Here is a 21,478-nt window from a genome sequence, read left to right as displayed (position 1 = left end):
TTGATTGGACGTCGTGGCACTTGGACGTCGTGCAACTGGCAGAGGCTTTGGACGTGGTGCAAATGATACTTCTTTACAATTCTACAGTGCGCTGTTTCACGACGTCCAAGTGCCACGACGTCCAAAGCTTGTAGAAAGACTATATTTTTGGCAGTTACTGTACTTTTGGACGTCGTGGCACTTGGACGTCGTGCAACAACTCAAAAATTATGTTTTGGACGTCGTGGCACTGAAAAAATATTATTGGACGTCGTGGCACTTGGACGTCGTGCAACACTCCCCAGGTTACTTGTAATCTGATCAAGAATAAGAACAGGATGAGAAGAGGCCAAATTTGACCCACTGAGGGAAGAGATATTCAGATGTGTGAAACCTTTAGGCTTTATGTTAGCCACAGAAATTCCTTTGATATCAGGGACGCCAACAGCAGAGCGTTTTACATTTAATATATTTGCACAACTTTCTGAAATAAGTGTGGTTTGTGAGGCGCTATCCAAAACAGCACGCAAAACGAGACCGTTTCCTTTGTGAGTAGAAACTTTCACTAAAGCGGTTGCAAGCAATACAGTATTATTCTGAGTACGAGCCAAACCCATAAGAGTATTCGATTGATTGACATGATCAGGGGACTTAACATTACTTGTACAGGGATCAGTGTTTGCTTCATTCAATCTTGTTTGAGCCTGGTCAAAATGCAGGAGAGTATGATGTCGTTTTGAGCAAGTAAGACAAGTCTGTTTAGATTTACACATTTTAGGTTTGTGCATACCAAAACAGTTTACACATAAGTCTTTACTCTTAATGAAGTCAAACCTGTCTTTAGTATTAATGCCCCCAAATTTAGGACATTTGAATACTATGTGAGTAGTAGCGGAGCAATAAATACATTTAAGCATTCGATCTTTGTCGTTAGACGACAACAATACAACATTAGCCCTGTTAGTTTTAGCCTTATTCGCAAAATTAGATTTGATTGGGTGGTTGCTCTTATTTTCATTTGGTGAAAATGTTTTGTTCGAAACAGAAGCTAACTCCGCAGCCTCCTCTTGTGTACATTTATTTTCCAAGAAAAGAATTAATTCATTGATAGTAGGGACCTTTTTTGAGTCATTACGTGAGTGCTCAAACTTAGTGCGGAGAGCAGAATCAAATTTACGCAAAATATGCGTTGTCAAAAGCAAACTTTCATTAGCAATATCATGACCAAGAGTTTTTAAGGCCTGGTAGTTTTCATTGTAAACTGAGAGAAATTTCCGCAATTGTTTGACAGTAGGCCTAGTAAGTTGAGGCAAATCTAAGATATTGTTAGTATGAAGAGTGATTAGCAACCTTGTATTGTGGTATCTATCTATCAGAGATTGCCATGCTATAGCATAGTTCGCAGCATTAAGAGGCAAAGATTTCAACAAACTCAATGGCTCATCTGAGAGACAGGATAGCAAATATGTAAATTTTTCTATGTTACTGAGTGACTCATTAGTATGAACTGCATTTTCAAATATGCTATGAAACGACATCCACTGGTCTGGTTGACCAGAGAATTTACCTAAATCCAATGAAGGCAATTTTATTGTCGGAGGTACAGCCACAGCTTGTGCTGTTGAACTAGCGGTGGACTGATTCAATTGCTCAGATACTGCAGGTGTAGGTATTAATGTGCTACATAAGCTACTAATATTTATGTACAGGTCAGATATTTTATCTTGAAGTTCGGTTACCTTTTCATCTACGATGTCTTCAGGTAGGGGAGTTGTAGAGAACAACTTATTAACAATTTTTTCAAATTCTGCATGTTTTTGAGAAGCTGCAGTTGAAAGTAACTTTATTCTATTTATTTGTTGATCATTTAAAGATTCAAGGGCTTGAACAGTACTTAATGTTGTAACTTGCTTGTCAATACTACTAAGTCTTTGTTCAATAAGTTGACTTTGCTTGACAAAAGATAAAAATCTCATTTTGGAATAGAATAGTCAAACACACAATAAAACTCAAAAGGTCTGTATAAACTCCACCTTGGAATTTATAAATTAAAGTTATTTCTTCACTAGAAATTTCAATAACTTATTTTGCAAAGTATTTGCAATATAAAATCACACTAAATTATTTACATTTTAATTTTCTTTCCAGAAGTTCCAGAAGTATCATTTAATACAATAATGATCAATCGACAATATTACTGTACAAAGCAATCAGCTGTTTTCGTGATAGATGAGAATCAATAACATTTGTAGATAATCAGAACAAGGAAAGGAAGGATAATTATTTCTGGCTACACAATGAATATCCTGGAATGCAAACAGAATGCTGAGAGGGGAAGGGGGGTATGTCTGCTAGAGATAAGGCTCATGAAATGGCTGAGATATAATCATGAATATTTAAAATTGGACATGAAACTAGACTTTCACTTTTGTGCATGTTTGGAAATGAAATATGAAAAATCATCAAACTTAAATATGTTTGATTTTGAAAATATATAGTACAATGTCCTATGATTTAAAAAAATCAATAAAACAACACTGGCTTATTTAATAAATGTTCACAAATTATAAAAATGTGTTTGTGATAAAATAAAAAATGTATTTCACAATGAAATTAAATCTTAACAATTCTTTAAATATTTCCAACGCGCTGAGTTTATCCGTCCGGCTCGAAGTACCAAAAATGTGGGGAATTTATGTTAATTAGAAAGCAATGTGGACTGTATTAAAGTAATTTTGAATTGGATACACTAACCTTTTGTTATTAAACTGATGCGTAGACTGGGGGCCCCCTTTGATGAATCCTGAAATGCTATAATGTTGATAAGTTCACTTTTTCACACTATATGATGTTAAAAAACACTTCAATTGTCTTTATAATAAGTTATAAGCCAGCGGTAAATATTTATGTTGGTAAAGAGGTTTATGGTATTTGAAAATGTAGGAGAAAAGGCATGTTAAGTCCTCATAGCAACAGGACTTGCCCAAGAGTGTGCCACTACTCTACTGAAGGAAGGAGTTGGTCATGTGATACATATCAGTGACCAATCAGAGAGCTAGTCTTGAAACCATTGGGGTTTGAAGATACTGATGCACTCTATGAGGAAAACATTTAACTATTTGAAATGGTATTTAAATGGAGATTGTGGTGAAATCAGTTACATATTATTAGAGTGCATTAAAATTAAAAATTAATATAAGAATACTTAGAACAAAACAGTATATATATTTGACACTAACCTTGTTCTTACTAATACCTTACCCCAGAATATTTTGTATTTTACGAGAAACTGATAAAACCCATTTTAACAACTATTTTGTATTGTAACATTGTAACATAATTGGTTTCGTTAGAGTAGTAAGTGAAGAAAGAACAAAGTCATAAAGGGTTTCTTAATTGTAATATTTTATTACTTTTATTCCACCATTAAAAAAAATTAAAATCAAAATTTAAATTATATTTGATCAGAAACCTCAGTGTAAAATATCCGCCGTCAGTTAATATTTATTAATTGTGGTACCCAAACTCGGTTATTCACAGCGTTATTTTTACACTTTTATTACTTGTACAAAGGTTCATGAAAATTGATTATTAAAATGCCTTACAACGTTTTAGTTGAGAGTAAAGGGCTGGATAAAGTGCATCGTCCTGGCCGCGACAATGCTAAGATGTGGCGCAGCGAGACGCTTAATCCCACACGACGCCTGCAAAATCTAAAACGCAACCCCGGTCGTTGGCTCGGGTCGCGGAGCCTAGCAGCCGATCCAGTTAGTTTTATACATCGATGGTCGCACTTTGTCCGGAATGTCCTTCAAGCTAAAAAGAACGATCTACATCGGAACATAGTCTAGATTTTATAAGAAATAAACGGCCGTCCCTCAGGCGTAGGCAAACTCGGCCTAGTTCTGATGAAGTGCGACAAGTGTTCCCAGGCTAGTGTCCGAAGAGTAAAGGTTTTTAGTGGGTAGTCCCTGGGCCTTAAGCCCGTTGGAGTCCCAACACTACAGGCTAGCTACCTGTGTGCATAAATGCATTTTCCCACCTCTCCCTAAAAAAAAAAAATTGAAACGTTGCCGTTTGTACAACTGAACCAAGATTAAACCATAACCATTTAAATTATTTTAAATGTCATTATTGCACAATAATAATGATTGTGCAATATTGAATTTTGTTGATAAAAATGCAAATCGTGACGTTAATGGTAATCTGTTTTTATACTATATTGGATTAACCGTTTTTTCACTACCGCCCCCCCCCCCCCCCTATTAACTCAGGTAATCGAGTATCTACACAATACCCAGATAGCACAAAATGTGAAAATAACGTTTTTTTCACGTGAAAAATAGTGAAAATGTAAAAGTGAAAATACAAATATTTTTTCACGTGAAAATTACGTAAAAGTAAAAAATTAGTAAAATTGAAAACGTGATTATCACGTATAAATTTCACCTTTAACAAATTTTTAATTTTCATGTGAATGTCCCCTAGAACCACAAAGAAAACCTAATTTTGAAAAAAAATGACGTGAGCTTAAATAGTTTGCCATGATTGTGTTATGAAATAACAACTAAAATGTAAACAAAAGCTAAGTTATTAAAATGTAAAAAAAACAATATCTGCTAGTAATATCATTGACTATATATACCTACTGGTAATATTTACTTAATGCTGTTTATATAACTTGAACAGTTGGTGAAGCATATGTCTTTCCATAGGTATAATAAATGAGTTCAACTAAAACTTAAAAATACTATATACAATGACGAGTCTCGACGACTCTCACCACCGCCAGCACCACTCTCGCTCGCTTTCGTTTCGTCGCTCGCGAGTCGCTCATACGCTGTCTGCACGGGCACGGCCGTCGGCGCCGTCGCTGTCTGCTGTCTCGCCTCGCCATCTTGTTTTCTTTTACTTTTACCTTTACCGGCTTTTGTTTAAGGCGTATGAAAGGTTTTTGTTACATTTCAGTTGTTAGTTTTATTTGTGTTATAGTTACTGTATATGCATTTGTAATTAATTGTTGTGTGTTATTGTTATTTATACCCATCTGTATTGGGATTGTTTAGCGTCTCCACTTACTGAGCTACAGCGTATAAGTTAGGTTAAGTGGTTAGGTAGATTGAAGTGGCTAAAGAAACAACATATTTCTCATCAAGGTAAGACATTTGATTACTTTGTTATAATTTATTAAGCTTAGTAGCCTACTTATTAATTAATACTTTATGTTTATAGTAAACTTGCTATAAAAAACCTCATAAACTTCAGTCAGGCCTACGTATTCAAACAAGGTACGGTAACTTACCTTACCTTGACCAATTATTTAGTAGGCCTACCATAGATTAATCACTCCCTTAGGAAGTACTGTATAATTATTCTGGCCTATGATAGTAGCCTATCTTTGCTTAGTCCTGATAAACATATTGTTTTCTTGGGTATATTTTATTTAATTTCTCTATATGGGAAGAAGATATTTACCAAATAAGGTATAACTTAGGCCTACATGGTAAAACCTAAACCTGTGACCATGATACATTTTTGTTTGTAGGTTCCCAGATACCAAAAAATACCTTATATTCTGAGTATAAATATTAATGTGTTCGTAAAAACATGCAAATTGCTAGAAAAATGGCAAAGATAAATGTACCTAATTAATTAAAACAAAATGTTCGTTCTCAGCATTTTGTTGAACGACCTTTTACCTTTTATATTTTTAGCAAACTATTCAGCTTTGACCAAATATTTTTAGATCCTTGGCAATAGCCTAGTTAATTTTATGCCATTTTCAAAAGGTACAATGTAGCCTACTATATAGTTTTTCATGCTAATAATTTCATAATTCTTCATACTCAGTTAGGTATTATTAGTTCTTATTCGTATACTAAATTTAGAGCCCCCGACCATTACCCTACATTAGCCTACTCCTTTTCTAATATTTTGTAAAGAGTGGAACATTTTGTAACATTGTTTCAGGCTGATTTTCCTTGCACGAGGTGGTGGAAAAAACATGCCAGACGCTTGCAGGAGGGCACTGCGCTCTTGCTTAACGGACGAAGTGGCTTGCCAATTCAGTTGGGCCAGGACAAAAAGGCAAACGAGTGTTTAATGCTCTGTATTTGAAAATTGCCATTTTCAGTAAGTACTTTAACAGTAATTTCTTAAAAATATAACTATAGTATACTAAAGCCAAATCTTCCAAGTGCTTCAAGGTCAAATTTGAACTTAGGATGCGAACAGATAAATCACATTTGGACTTCAAATCTCTTAGTAATTTGACTGCACTCCCATGAGCTAACCATAAATACTTGCAGTCCCACAAATTATCTCTAACTGTCTACACTAACAGCTGTAATGTGAAACAGTTGGTATATAAACGCTTCCCGATCGTAACACCCCCCACCACCACGCCGTACCGATGGCGTGACGTTAGTCTCTTCTCTTGAGGGAACACCATTACCGCAACGATACGGATTAGAGCCATGAGCCTTGGTGGTGTTGTGGATAACGTGTCGGGCTGATAATCTGAAGGTACTGGGTTCAAATCCTGCTGGGTAGCACTAACTTTTGTCAACATTTTTTTCATATCAGCAAGTTTGGTTAGGTTATGACAGTTTAATTTCATAATTAAAAAATTATAAAATTGAATTTGAGACAATTAGGCCAATAGTTTTATTTTTAGAACATAGGCTAACTATTTTTTTCGATTAGTAAACCTTCAATAGAGTTTTTCATTATCAACAAACGATAGGCGTTTTAACAGTCACAGTGATAGAGATAACAATTTGCAGTAAACAGTTAGGCTATGCTGATGCGCCGGTATGAGAAGCGTACGTCATGGTGCGGTGGAGGGGGGTGTTACGATCGGGAACATCTCGTTTTGGTATGACCATTTGATTTCCATCACAGAAGAGGAAATATGCTGAAATAACCTCTTTAATTTAACTTTTTACCAATTTTAATAGAGGGAAATAATGTTGAATTAAAACTTTTTAAATGTTTGTAAGTAAATTCAGGGTGTCCACAGTCTGGAAAGTCAGGGTTAGTCATGGAAAGTCATGGAAAATAATTCTGGTAGCCTAATTGAAAGTCATGGAAATCCCCAATGATGGATGGATTTGAGGGGACTTTTCAATACTCTAGTCAGCCGTAACCCAGACTATTGTACCATTTTCAGGATTTTTCACAAATGTACGACAATTTAATTTATTACAGTTATGAATTTATGCAGTTGAGTTTATGAATTTTGAGTTTGTATTAGTTCATTGTGTGAAGTTCAATCCTTAAAATAATTTATTTTACTATATTTAAAATTTGTTAGTGAATCAAGTTTGTTTCAAATTAGGAGGGATTCTTAAGCAGTTTCTGGACGCCAAGGACAAAGAGATCGAGGGAGTCATTAAAGATTGGCTTAAACCGACTGCTGACTGCTGAGATAAGAGAAGTCAAAGTAAGTTTAAAATTTTATGTAATAAACACATTCACTGTGGGCGTTTCTGATCGGATACGGGCCGAGTGCTGTTCAGGTGCTGCTGTAACCGATCGGATACGCTCGGCAATGCCTTTTGTATATCTTTGTTTTTGCTCTAGCGTCAGTCGAAGGCGGGCCTATACCGCGTTAGTGTGTAGTGGGTGACTCGCTTTTTGTTGTGTTGTGGGTTGGTAGTAAAATATCCCCATAAAATCCCCGTCTGGCAAACTTAAAAATCTACTTGTTGTCCTGTCTTTCTCCTTCCAATCGGCAATACAATTGGACTGGCTACGTTCTAAGCAGTGCTGCTCTCTGTGGGTGTTTAGCGAATTACGTTGACTCTTGTTATAAAGCAGGACATCACCGCACGTTATTTGCTATTCGTCATACCGAAATATGAAAGCCAATCAACCGGCAATCGGGTTTGTTTGACGCTGCGGGCTGCGCCGCACTGGGGCTACGCCTGCCATTTGATGGGCCGCAGCGAACGTGTTAAGGGTTACTAGGTTAAAAGCTAACTAAAATATTTATAATGCAGTATTATTGTATAGCTTAAATGGGAATAGGGTAGGCGTGTTCACTTTTCTTCTTCATGTGAATTTCCTGGAAGGTTAGGGATAGAATTATCCCGTCCCTAATAGCCCTGCAAACAAGGACATTGTAGATTGGAATGTTCAAGTTCTTTGTTTATTAAATGCAGTAGCCTAAATACTGGTTTTATAATCAAACAAACAATGAAATTTACAAAGTTCATTCATTTAATCTAAAACTAATGTTCTTGTACTCAGTAAAACAGCACAGCCGCTAATTGACTATACTATATGTTTAGTGAAAAGTATATAAAATACCTCCACTATACTTCAACCGCTTATTTCTAACTAAATAATCCAACTGTATGTGTCACTTGGTGCCAATAAACTAATGTTTTGTATTTTTTTTACAGGAAAAGAGGAAATGAAGAGGACAGTGATGACAATGTTGATAATACAGTGTACAATCAGTAGTTTATAATTTGTAAACAACTTCATTAAACTTCTAAATGTATTACCAATTACCTTAATTGTTTTTAACTATTCCCATTTAATCATTAGTAGGCTATTGCTATGTAATTGGCCAGTTCAGCCTTTTATTTCATCAAAAACAACATCCAAGTTTTTTATAAAATTTTTAAGTGCTTACATGTCACTTTAAATTATATTTTTTTGTAATTTCTTTCTTAATTAAATGGAACGACCAATAATTTAATAGCATAATTTAATTTTGTGAATTTGATGTGCAATTATTAAGATTTTTATAAATGCAATAGATTGATAACAAAAAAAAATGGTGAGGTTTTATTTAAAATATATTACAATTTTGCAAATGTTGAGTCATAAATAAATAAAATTGGTGAATTTGAACTAAAAAATATGTATATATGTGGTGAATTTCCAAGGAAAGATATGTGAAAATCTGGTGAATTTGTAATAAAAATTTGCTAAAACTAGCAATATAGTTAATTTTACGTTAACATGTCATAAATATGGTTTATTTTAGGAAAACAATTTTTAGTAAAAAATATGCAAAAGGAAAAAAAATGGTGATTTAAAAACGTGAATTTCACGAGATTTTTTCACGTGATTTTTTTCGTTGACATTAGTGCACTTTTCACGTTATATTTACATGAAAAAAACGTGATTTTCTCCATTTTTTCACGTGAAAATAACGTTAAAATGTGAAAAACAAAATGTGATTTTCACGTGAAAATAACGTTTTGGTGCTATCTGGGTAGTGTAAAGTACTGTAGCCTATGCTACTTGATTGCATTCTAACGAGCTTTATGTCAACAAAGCGGTCTGTGCTGAGTCACGGTGTATCTGGACGTGTCTGTACCACGCGTTATCTTTATCTATCTCAGCAGTTGAGCCATTCCGTGCCCTCCCTCCCTCTTAGATCTCACGTCTTGCTAATCTTGAATAATAACTTCCTACACGAAACCTAAACCATCCTAAAATCCTATTTTAACAAATTGAATTCAATAAATAACTGTTGTAATTTATGAATTGACTTTCTATCTAGTGCCTTCGTAATATATTTTTGATTGTCGTCACGTTGAACACTGTTGCAATTAACTTTAACTACCCCCCCCCCCCCAAGAATTTCAATGACGCAGTCTGCGCCACAGCCCCCCCTTGTGGGCACCCCTGCATTAAAACATAAATTATAAAATTTAAAACTGCACAGTGTATGGACGACACTGTAGGCTTTGTTTATTTTGACAATTAAAAAATTCAGCAACACAGCTAAATTTTTAGGAATAGACGTAGATTGTTTTTCGAATTGGAAGAATCACATTCATAACACCTCTAAAAAGCTAAATTTAGTATGTTTTCAAATTATGGTTGTAACAAATGTTGTTTAATTAAATAGGCCTACAAGACTAATGATTTATCATGCCTTAATTTCAACAATTTGACAGTACGGAATAGAGCATTGGGGCATTACCTCTTTGATTCGTATAAATTTTTTTAAACTACAAAAAATAATTCTCAGTACTTTTAAACCTGCAAAACATTCTTAAAAACAACTTTTTAAAGACCTACAGATTCTAACTGTCCCTTATTTGTAAATTCTTAAAAAGTTTATTATTATTGTAGGCTATGTGATATCAAATTTTGAAAAACTCCACAGTAAAAATAATTGGTGCAATTACAACAGATTTCAAACAGATTTACAATATCCTGTACACATATTAAATCTTGTGGAAAAGACAACTTCTTATATGGGTAAAAAATTTACAACAACTTGCCAGGGTCTAATCAATAAGAGGATGTAGTATCTTTTAAAGAAAAAAATTACTTAGTTAAATTATTGTTGAAGAAGAATTATTATAGTATTAACCAGTTTCTTGAGAAATTAACATGATTTTTTTTGTTTTGTTGGTTTGTATTTATTTTTACTATAGGCTACAGTAGTTTATTTCAGTATAGATTGACAATGTCACCTGTTTTGTCTGGCTGTGCCAGAGCATTGTAAAAGAAAACATTTTGTGACAATAAAGATGACTTTGACTTTGATTATTAGAACATTAGATGAACTTTAAGTAAAATAACCACAATATTTCAATCAGAAATATATTAATTCAAATATATTATTTGAATTTGAACACCATGGGGTACTACCGGTTGGGTAGCTTATTCCATGTATGGAAAATTCTCTAAAACCCTAAAATTCATTATGTAAATCCATAAATAAGGCTAATACAATAACCCTAATCATGGGAATGCACTTTAAGAGTTTAACAAAGTTTACTTACTAGTCAAAACAATGATCTGCTATAGGATTGGAATGAGCTCTTTGCCTGTAAAACTTCTTCTTAGGTAGAGGTTTTGGAGTGGTCAAACTTGATTTATCCATTTCCTAAAAAATTAAATATTTTTGTTAAATAAATAGGTAGCCGTATTTAGGCCTAGATCAAACTTACGAATTACATATAAAATAATTCATTAGTTAGATACAGAATGCTACTTGGTGGTTTTTAACACTGAGCCAATGAGTAGACAGCAGCTTCAGATTGCTTCGTTATGAAACCAATATTTACACTGTTTAATTTGAAGCTAGAATGGTAAATTCTGTTTTTATGGTTGGAAGTTCGCATCAATATTAGTCGGTTAAGTGGTTTTAGTCTGAGATGATGTTTTAGTCCAATGCTTGTTATCAGTAGTTTCCGTGCCGGTGATTACCATGGTTGTAGATAGGCCAAGTTACACAGGGCCAGCTCATGGCCTGTCTTGGACTTGGTTGGCTTATCCAAAAAAAGTTTAAGCAGTTTGCAGGAGGAGAACGAATCCCTGAAGTGTGAAATAGCATCAATGAAGAGGAAAGAAAGTATGATGTTTAGCAAGGTAGTTCCAGAATATGTGGTTTTTCTTTGTAAATACATGTGTTCAGGTGACTCCACAGGGAAAAGTCACTCATTGACAAGTCTGTTGAACGCAGTGGCCACACAATATCACCCAACCATGAGATCATAAGCCCAGGAAATAACACTCAAACTGGTGCCTTAGAGGAATTGGCCGTGCAGTAGCCCCATCTTGTTTCAACCATGTGTTCTTGACGTCGATTTTCTACCCTTTAAGTTCTGGAATGAAAAAAGTCTCTTAACATGTTCACCTATCGTGCAGAATAATTAACAGTAACAGGATTTTTTTTTCAACAGCACACTAAACTGTGTTCCAGGAGTTTTTGTTTTCACATCTGATCCTTTAGTTCTAAATAAGAAGCCCTCCTTAAAATTGTATTCTGACTCGGAATTTCACCATGACGACCAAGTATCGTTGGCAGGGTTGCCACCATAGTGGGATGATAAAATTCATACAGAATTCATGGTTTTCATTGGTAGCTTATAAAAATTCATGGTCGATGCGCTTATACAATTTCAATACAATTGAGTTTTGCTGATTTCATAAACTGACGTTAAAGAGGCAGTTTTGTGTGTTACTTTTGAATAACCTTTCCTACCTAATATACAACTTTTTAGAGTGATTTATAAACATTCAATTCAAAGTTGAAAACAAAACAGGTCCAGCTTGTATTCTAAGTAACTATATGAGATATTAGAGAAGAATTGTAAAATATATTAAGTATAGGTATAATTCAGTCTTTCCACCTCAATAAAACAAAAATCCCACTCACCCAGCCAAAAAAGTCCTGTTTTATCCCCCTACATAATTGTCATAAAATGTACATTCTGGTTTATCTTATTCCACAACATACTAAGATATGATGGTATTCAAAAAGCTAAAAAAAATCAGACATCAGAGTCGGAAATTTGGTTTTATTGCACATACCGTTTCAATTCAGTGCATGGTCTAAAACAACAGTTTTTGTGATTTAAGTCTCCATACCCCTTTTTCATACGCTGGGTGGGAGGGGGGGGGGTAGGCCTACTAATGATTTTTCGAACCATGTACAGTCCTCGGGAAGTCTCAGCTGACATCAGCATCTTTGGATGACTTGGAATGAACTAAGCAATTGTTTTAGATCGTGGAACTTGGAAAATTGAATGGTACTGGTTGAATAATTTTTCCTGATTTTGAAAATTCATGGTCCATTGGAGAAATACATGCATAATCCATGCCTTTTTTCATGGTCACAAGAATTCATGCATAATTAAAGCTTTTCAAGGTTTTCATGGCTGGTAGCAACCCTGGTTGGGTTTTTACTCTTGACCCACCACGTTAAATTTCACAGTTGACTCACAACTTTTTACAAAAGCATCGTATGTATGCCAACATGCAATTATCTTTTGTCCACAGTGGCATGATGGTGACTAAATGGCATTGGATGGGGTGCTGAATAAACTTACATCCGATTTTCTCCCCCCAGTCGCCGAGAAATATACAATTCAAAAGTGTCTGTTTCCCGTTAGCCACCCTGTACATTGATTAAGGAAACAAGATAGATTCTATAGCCATTGTCTGTGTTAATCTAAGCTCTGTCTCAAAATTAACATTTTAAGCGACTTATTTTATTGATATAGCCTAGATATTATTTGTATAAACAGTACCGTAGGTAAATTATTAGATTTAGCCTACCTATATAATTTGAATTATTTTGATAGTTTTTGTTTACAATTTGAAAGTACTTAGGCCTACCAGTGTTTGTATTAGACCATAAAATATAGATGTTTTTTCTTCCAAAGAAAGAACTTTATACACATACTAGCCGCTATACCCGTGCCTTGCAACGGGGTCAATATGCGGAAGAGACAATTTTGGTTCCTTGAAAATAATGGCAAGCAGCTTGAGAACACTAAATAGAACAATTATTATGTTCCCTAGATCTGCTGTATGTAGATAGACTTTTATTAATTTACTATTAGTAAATACCGGATACACAAACATAACTGTAAAAAATCCTTCCATTCCATGTATCACAGCTTTTTATTTCTACTTGGTACAAATTAGTTGATGTCCTAAATTAAAAAAAAAATAATAATAGTGCTGCACCCTGTTGGTAAACCTATTAACTTTTTAATGCTATTAAACATCTTAGAATTAAATTGTTTAGTTGAAACACCTGTTAAGATTTTTTAATTCCATTTTAAATATAAGCATAGACTAACCAACACAAGTAGACTTCTCATCCCATTGTAAATTTTGAAGCACGTTTTTCGTGTCTAGTTCATGTACGTGAAACAAAGGCGCTAGTGTCGATGAAACTTTGTTTCAATTATTTTAGGGTTAATTTCTTGATTTCTGCTTTACTGTTTGGTTATATAACTAGGGGACAAGTTATTGTTTATGATTAGATCGTATTATTTGGTTAAACGAGGTTTTAAATGGCTGTAATAACGGGAAACAAATTGTAAACAAAACACGACCTCTACATAAACCGTACATGAACTAACAATAAAATTGTCTTCAGCTGTTCCATAAGGATGAGAAATCTACTAAGGGAGTATGTTTTATCTATGATATAAGTAGGCCTACTCATAAGGTTAACATGGAGAAACTCCAGAGCCACTGGGGCGGAGCCGATTGGACGGATCATGAAATTGATGGTGTATAAACCTATTCCATGAAATTCTACACGTATGTACAAAGTTTTGTGGCAATCGGTCCAACGGTGTCTGAGCTCATAACGTTCAAATACGGGGTACTCAAAAGTTCCCTGGATAGCTCTGCCGTGGGCGGAGCTTGCGTAGTACAAATTCTCACCTCTCATTGGAGAGTACTTTGAAGGTGATAAGGTTGTTTTGTAAAAAAAAATATATATCTATATTTTAAACGAAATTCCGGTTATTTTTGGGTACCCTCTCGTATATATACAAGGTGAGTTTTAAATGAGTTTCCCCCCTACTTTTTTCTACATTTCTTAAGATATCAACTCCAGACCACGTCAGATCATTGTAGAGTAGTAAGTACTTCATTTTGACGGGTATACATTTTTGGCCGCCATCTTGGGTACGCCATATTGGATACAAAATTATTTTTTCAAATGTAAAGGTAGGGTTGTGACCCATTGTTTCAAACTAGATTTGTACGCTGAATCCGATGCTCCAATTCGTTTTTAGAAATCTTGATCTATTCTAAAGTTATGAGAGCTTTTCATAACTTTATTTTTAGCCCATTTTAACATTATGCAGTTACAAACTAAGACAATAATCACAAAATAGTGCTAGATAAAGATAAGTATACACCACCAGTCATTGTCAACATATTTTCGCTTGATTATGAGGGATGTATTTTTTTCAGCCGCCATCTTGGATCCTCCATTTTGAAATGAGCTAAGTTATTTTAAAAATAAAGGTGGTGTTGTGACCCATCATTTTGAATTATTTTTTTATGCTGAACTCAATGCCGCAATCAGTTTTTTGTTATCAAGCTTTCTTGATGAAATATTACAACTATTTTAATTAAAATGTCAATATTTCAAAATTAAAATATAAAAATGAAAATTGGATTCATCCTGTTATGACGGAAATCTTTTTTCTGCCAAATATGTAGGCCTATTATTTTTATTTGACTCATATTTTAATTTGTTCGGCAGTGCTTATCAGGATCGTACATCATTGATTCATTAACCATAAGTTCTATTGTCATAAGTTATATTGATAATTAATTAGTTGCTGAAATGTGTTGTTTAATGAGTTGTTAGTTAAAAAAAACCCTAGCTAATGGAATTTTATTTACACTATGAATAACAAAGTGTAGCCAACTATTACCTTTTTAATGCTATTGAACATCACAGAATCAAATTGTTTATTTTAGACACCTGTTAAGATTCTTTAATTCCATTTAAATATAAGTAGGCCTACTCGTAAGGTTAACATGCAGAAACTCCAGAGCCTCTGGGTCGGAGCCGATCGGGGTCGCCGGATTTCTACCCCCGGATATTTAACCCCATGAAAAAACGCCTACGTCATTTTGACGTCACGAGGGGCGGGGCCTATACACGGTCGAGAAACAGCCCGCGACTGGAAATCTACCCCCGGACATCTACCCCCATACATCTACCCCCGGACATCTACCCCCGGAAATCCACCCCCGGACAACCATCCCCCGTGGTCAGCTCTGTCACTTATCGGCCAATATTCATTGTTGTAATTTATTTTATTGACTGTTTTATGTAAATCAACGGCTCTTCGGTTAGTAATTGCCCTGTAATATCTAGTATTACGCATGTGATATGTCATTGTCTTGTTTAACATTATCTATCTTCCTAATGAAATAAGCTGTAACAGCCCTTTTTCACCCGAACTACTTCACAGATTTTTATGATTGAGGTGTAATTTTAAATCTTAAGATCTAGCGCAACGTAAAATGGTAATTAAAACGATATTTTGATAAAGGGCATCAAAAGTTTGACCCTTAAGCAAACCTTTAAAAGTTCCCTTCCCAGATTTGTTTACATTATCGTCATATGGATAATTTTTCACTACTTTTAATGAAAGAGCTGTTAATATTAAAATTGTATTTTAAACAACACATAGAGTTACTGAGTTTGTCAAAAAGAAGTATTTACAATGTAGTTTTCTGATTTAAAAATTTGTTTTGTTCTGCATCATCTTATGTTTTGCAATACAGTATAACGTTCCATTACGAAATCATTGGAAAATATTACATACGGTAACTATTAAAATTATTACTTACGAGGTGTTAGCCCGTCCTACGTACGGGTAGTCAGTTAAAACCGTGTACAATTCAGATCAGCTAGTTTACACATATAAAGACAAAGTTTCTTGCAGTTTTAATGTGAAAAATCATCTTGGAAACAAATGTTGTGTGACCAAATATGTTTTTATTCCATCATAGGTCTATACGATATGCATTTTAAATCCGATAATTTTACAATAAAACAGCAATTCTGCAATTTTTACGATGTGAAAAGCGTTGAAGTGAGATTTGCAGCCGATTCGCACAGACGCACACTGATTATAAGTAGCCTACAGTAGAGAGAGTAATAGTCAATTGAGAAGTGTATAGACCTAGTCAACGATACCACCTTCCATAGCATACCTGCCTCTTCCATAATTATTATCACCATAATACAACTACTGAACTACTATACACAATTTCCAGTAGGTCTGAATAAAAACTACCTAAAATAAAACGATAATATCCAATAAAATTCACAGTACACAGAATTTAACTTTGGTGTCCTAACATCAAAACTAATCGTCACACCTATCCGTTATATCAATTTCACTGCATTAATTGCTAAATAAATAAGTGTAAACAAAGAAAAGTAAAAACAATAACAGTTTGTTTTGAAACAGCTGTTTGGTTCAAATAACATTCATTTGAAAATAGCAGGAATATAAAAAGTAAACACGCTAGTAAAGCTAATGACGTATTTGTCAATGTTTATTATCCATACCGTTATCACTTCTATCCTTGATAATTACCCAGCCATCATTGAATAAATGTACATCGTAATTTCCCATATTAGTTAATTTAAACTACAATATATTCATAGTTGAAATAAAATCGATATTTTCACGTTTAAAGGCGCTGATATAGGCACTTCCAAACGTAACCACAACTGAACACGATTTCATAAAAGGATGGTTTGTCTAATTGCTGTATCCTAGGTCAATGTTGACGTTGTGTTCAATCTATGTCATCCTATGTTCAATCTATGTTTATCTTTGTATAAAACCCGGCTGAGGTTGTGGTGGTAGTTTAAAATCGTGATTCCTGATTATTCTTGATCTTCTTTTTATGACATCAATATTTCCGGGCCTAATCCAAACAAAGTTAAAGCAGACAAACATAATTGTAAACAAAAAGCTACCATGAAGAATTAAGACATGTAAAAATTGTGATTTTCCTACCCTTTCCAAAAAAGTTGAGCAGTAAAATAATTTGCATATCTTTTTTATTTAACTCGTGTACAGAGCCTCGACTTGTACACATCGATGGTGTTACTTATCTCGGTGGTCTACTAATCTTACTTATTTCCTATAATCAATGACAAAACCAGAGTAAATAACCTCATAGTTCTATAGGGCATTTTTATAACTAACCAGCTGTTAGTTAAAACAAATTATTTTGCTCTAAAACAAATCGAAGATTACAAAGATTGCTTTAAAAAATAATTTGAACATCCTAGTATTTTACTATGTATATTAAATTAATCTGTCATCCTCTTACAGAAGAATTGAACGTATCAATGATTAGCATTACACATAGTATAAATAAGTCAACCCTAAGTATGTCTTTACATTTTTATCCAAATGCTGAATTTGTGACACAAAAGCTGAATGTTTACAGCTGTTATATTAAGCAAATTATTTTATGCCGAAAGCTAGTTTAGAATCTTAGCGTCGGCTGCTAGACTTTTTAAAAATTAAAACTTAATTTATAAAAAACTGGGACCCAAAACTAAAATTATGGCTTCGACATTCCCTAGTTCTCAAAATTATCTTTCTTCCAACACAAAAATCATGTAAATCCGTCGAGTGGTTGATTCAGAATCGTGAAATAAAAAAACACTGTTTCGTTTTAATATTATACATTGAATTATCTTATAACTATTATACAGCTTGGTGTCTGCATTTTTGACCACTTTTGCCAATATTTTGTCATATCTAAGACAGATCATCATAGGTTCATAAAATTATTTTCATACATGTTTTCAATTATTGGAAAAGATTTCGATTGTGTAATACAATACAAAATAATACAAGTGCAGAAGGGCACGTTGCCCATATGAGCCGTGTAATATTTTTAAATTAATAGTGGTTTACAGCAACTGGATTAAATTTTCAATAATTTTTATGAAGAAATATGAGCACGATTTAGATAGTCATTAATCTGCCAAATTGCAATTTATTATTAATTATTATTGTTATTAAACTAACTACATACTACAAAAAAGGTTCAGGCCAGGGCTATTTTAATGCGCTTGGATTGAGATATTTATTAATCCGGCTTATATTTTTCTTAGCCAACGAATTATTTATCTACAGAAGAAGTTCATTGTGCTCTTATCCTGTCTACTAAGACACATACATCCAACACATCCAAACACAATAATAACACATATGACGGACGGTATAAGAAATATGTTATTCATTGAATGATAAACCATATTTTGTAACTAACTCAATAGTCATTATTGTTTCTACACTTATTTATTACTCATTAAACAATGCTATGCGCTCACGTTTTTTTTATAATTTCACTCTGTCACAGTTAAAAGAATTATCGTAAGCCTTTAAGGTAACCGTCGATTTTGACAGGTTTTCACCTAGTAATTAATTAATTTATTGATCAACCAGTGGCAGGCTTTTTATCAACATTTAATTGCACTGTATTTTTACCTCTAGTAATCAGAAAATAACCTCCTTCAATGATATGTATTAAATTTCACGATCTGCACTCGTGCATGCGCCATTAACTGTTAGTTACTGTGTGTGAAAGTTGGCCAAATATTTAAATCACTGTCTAGAAATAAATCAAATGCTTAAGGTCCAAACTTTTGAAGCCCTTTATCAAAATATCGTTTTAATTACCATTTTGCGTTGCGCTAGATCTTAAGACTTAAAATTACACCTCGACCATAAAAATCGCTGAAATAGTTCGGGTGAAAAAGGGCTGTTACAGCCTATTTCATTAGGAAGATAGATAATATTAAACAAGACAATGACATATCACATGCGTAATACTAGATATTAGAGGGCAATTACTAACCGAAGAGCTGTTGATTTACATAAAACAGTTAATAAAATCAATTACAACAATGAATATTGGCCGATACGTGACAGAGCTGACCACAGGGGGTAGATGTCCGGGGGTAGATTTCCGGGGGTAGATGTCCGGGGGTAGATGTCTGGGGGTAGATGTCCGGGGGTAGATGTCCGGGGGTAGATGTCCGGGGGTAGATGTCCGGGGGTAGATTTCCAGTCGCGGGCTGTTTCTTGACCGTGTATAGGCCCCGCCCCTCGTGACGTCAAAATGACGTAGGCATTTTTTCATGGGGGTAAATATCCGGGGGTAGAAATCCGCTACCCCGCCGATTGGACAGATCTTCGTGATCTGTCCAATCGGCTCCGACCGATTTATCTATATAAATAAAATTAGAGTTTTGTCTTTACATTGCTCAGAATCATAAATTTTTAGGTTATTTTTACGTTTTATACATTAAAGAAGCCGAAACAAGTCTCATCTAAATTTCTGTCTGTCTGTCTCTCTGTCTGTAACATTCAAGATGGCATTTTACGCAATCTTCTCCAGGAAAACGAGAGTATCTATCAAGATCTAAGTCATTTTAATGTATTCATTGGATTGGCGAGAGTGCCTTTAGCCATTAAAATATGACCTCACTACTTTGTAAATAAAATTACGGACGTTCAAAAATGCAGTTTTGTGCGATTTTTGTCAAGTTTTCGTCCAATTTTTATCACAATAATCATCTATGAAATAACGAACAGCTGTTCGGATCACGATTATTTTTCCTAGCTGTCACTATGTTTACAAATGTTGTTTACAAACACCGCAACCATTTCCGATCACGTTTTGAAAGCAAATCCCAACCAAGTGAGATTAAAAACGTTTTTCTTACATTACGGATTTAATTAATTGCAAGTGGAATAATATAGTGTAACCGTAAATGAAATTAAATAACTAGGCATCGTCCAAGTCAGGAACCAGAGATTCTTTGTGTATAAATTGTTCTTGAGTTTTGATAACCAGAAAGAAGACCTTGAATCAGTGTTGTATAGGGCTGGGAAACTTAAATTTACTAATGATCGTCGCATATAGCTTAGAAACAAGGTTCCACTCATTGACGGCTGTAAAGTGAAATTGAATTGAATTGTAAAATAAAAGATAGAAAATATCTAGTACATGTTTATTGAAAGTAGCAGTGGACTGTAATAATTATAAGTTTGTTTTTAAAATATGTATAAACAAACAAAACATATGATTTGAATCACACATTGATAAATATAGTCTTTTTGAGAAATAATTGTATATAGGCTATGTAAATTATGTGTTTTTACACATTCTGGCCCCTTGAAATATGAAATTTTGTTATTTCAATCCATTTCTTGACCTGGTAAAGGGCACAGTTTTGAAATAGATCTTTTTATCAGTCCATCCTTTGTTTGTAATGTAGCAACTCGCACAAAATTGTCTTTTCCTGGATGCACTGCGATCACTCGCCCAATTTTCCAAGTACAAGGTGGTAAATTGTCGTCTTGAATAAGTATTATATCATCAATTTTTATATTAGGTCTTGATGTATTCCACCTTGACATTTTCTGCAGTTGGTTCAGATATTCCTTGCACCAGCGGTTCCAAAAATGCTGCGAGAGTTGTTGAACATGTAGATCTTCTGCAATTAACCGTGTTAGCCTATGTTTGTGATCAAGAATAATTGGATGTTTATTATCAACACTTAAAGTTGAATGTTTCAGTCGACCACCTACTCTGATCAGCCCTTGGTCATCAAGAAAAGGATTTAGCTGTAAGAGTTTGCTTGATTTATCAACAGAATTGTTTTCCTTCAATGTTTTCAGTTCATGGGAGAATGATTGAGATTGAGTTAGTTTTATAAGAGAAAGTCTCGAATCATTTATTTCTGAACATGTAAGGGAACCTGTGAGACAATCCTTGGATTTTGTATTTTTATAAAACCTTAGACAATATGCTACAACTCGTACAAGTTTCTGCAATGATGAATACTTGCTAAATATATCATGACCATGAACCTTTAAAGAGACGGCTGTTACAGTATTTGCCTTACGCAATTCTAAAAGTGAGTTGACACTTGTATCAAGTCGAAAGTTTGAGCCTTCCTTCCAAAATTGATGTTCTCCAGATAACCATTGTGGTCCATTCCACCAGAGAGATGACGATAAGAGGGGTTGAACCAAAGAGCCGCGAGATATTAGGTCTGCAGGATTTTCAGTGCCAACAACATGATTCCAATGGCTTATGTTTGTTAGGGATTGAATTGTTGAGATTCTGTTTGCAACAAATGTACTGTAATGAGACGATGGGGAATTGATCCAAGAAAGAACAACAGTAGAGTCAGAATAAT

The 21,478-nt window shown here is 34.3% G+C and overlaps 1 protein-coding gene and 1 long non-coding RNA gene across 5 annotated transcripts in view; one reads left to right on the top strand and one right to left on the bottom strand.

Annotated features, from left to right (window-relative positions):
• The window catches only part of LOC128982902 (tRNA (guanine-N(7)-)-methyltransferase), a 152,902-nt gene that overhangs the window by 120,399 nt on the left and 11,025 nt on the right, over positions 1-21,478 (bottom strand). For 3 of the 4 annotated variants that reach the window (XM_054401964.1, XM_054401963.1, XM_054401965.1), the window contains exon 2: positions 10,740-10,843. The exons of the other annotated variant lie outside the window; for it this stretch is intronic. In XM_054401964.1, the coding sequence (XP_054257939.1) occupies positions 10,740-10,840 (101 nt within the window). In that variant the 5' untranslated portion in view covers positions 10,841-10,843. The remainder of the gene's footprint in view (positions 1-10,739; positions 10,844-21,478) is intronic. 4 annotated transcript variants of the gene reach the window in all.
• On the top strand, positions 4,904-8,473 carry LOC128982903 (uncharacterized). Its single transcript, XR_008489756.1, has 4 exons — positions 4,904-5,135; positions 5,950-6,111; positions 7,319-7,423; positions 8,388-8,473. It is a non-coding gene; the product is annotated as an uncharacterized LOC128982903 (long non-coding RNA).

The sequence above is a fragment of the Macrosteles quadrilineatus genome, unplaced genomic scaffold (assembly GCF_028750875.1).
Source record: "Macrosteles quadrilineatus isolate MER2022 unplaced genomic scaffold, UCM_ALF_1.0 Scaffold_1__1_contigs__length_201487025, whole genome shotgun sequence".
NCBI classification, from domain to species: domain Eukaryota; kingdom Metazoa; phylum Arthropoda; class Insecta; order Hemiptera; family Cicadellidae; genus Macrosteles; species Macrosteles quadrilineatus.
The sequence above is the reverse complement of the archived record's forward strand: the minus strand, read 5'-3'. Positions and strand labels throughout refer to the sequence as shown.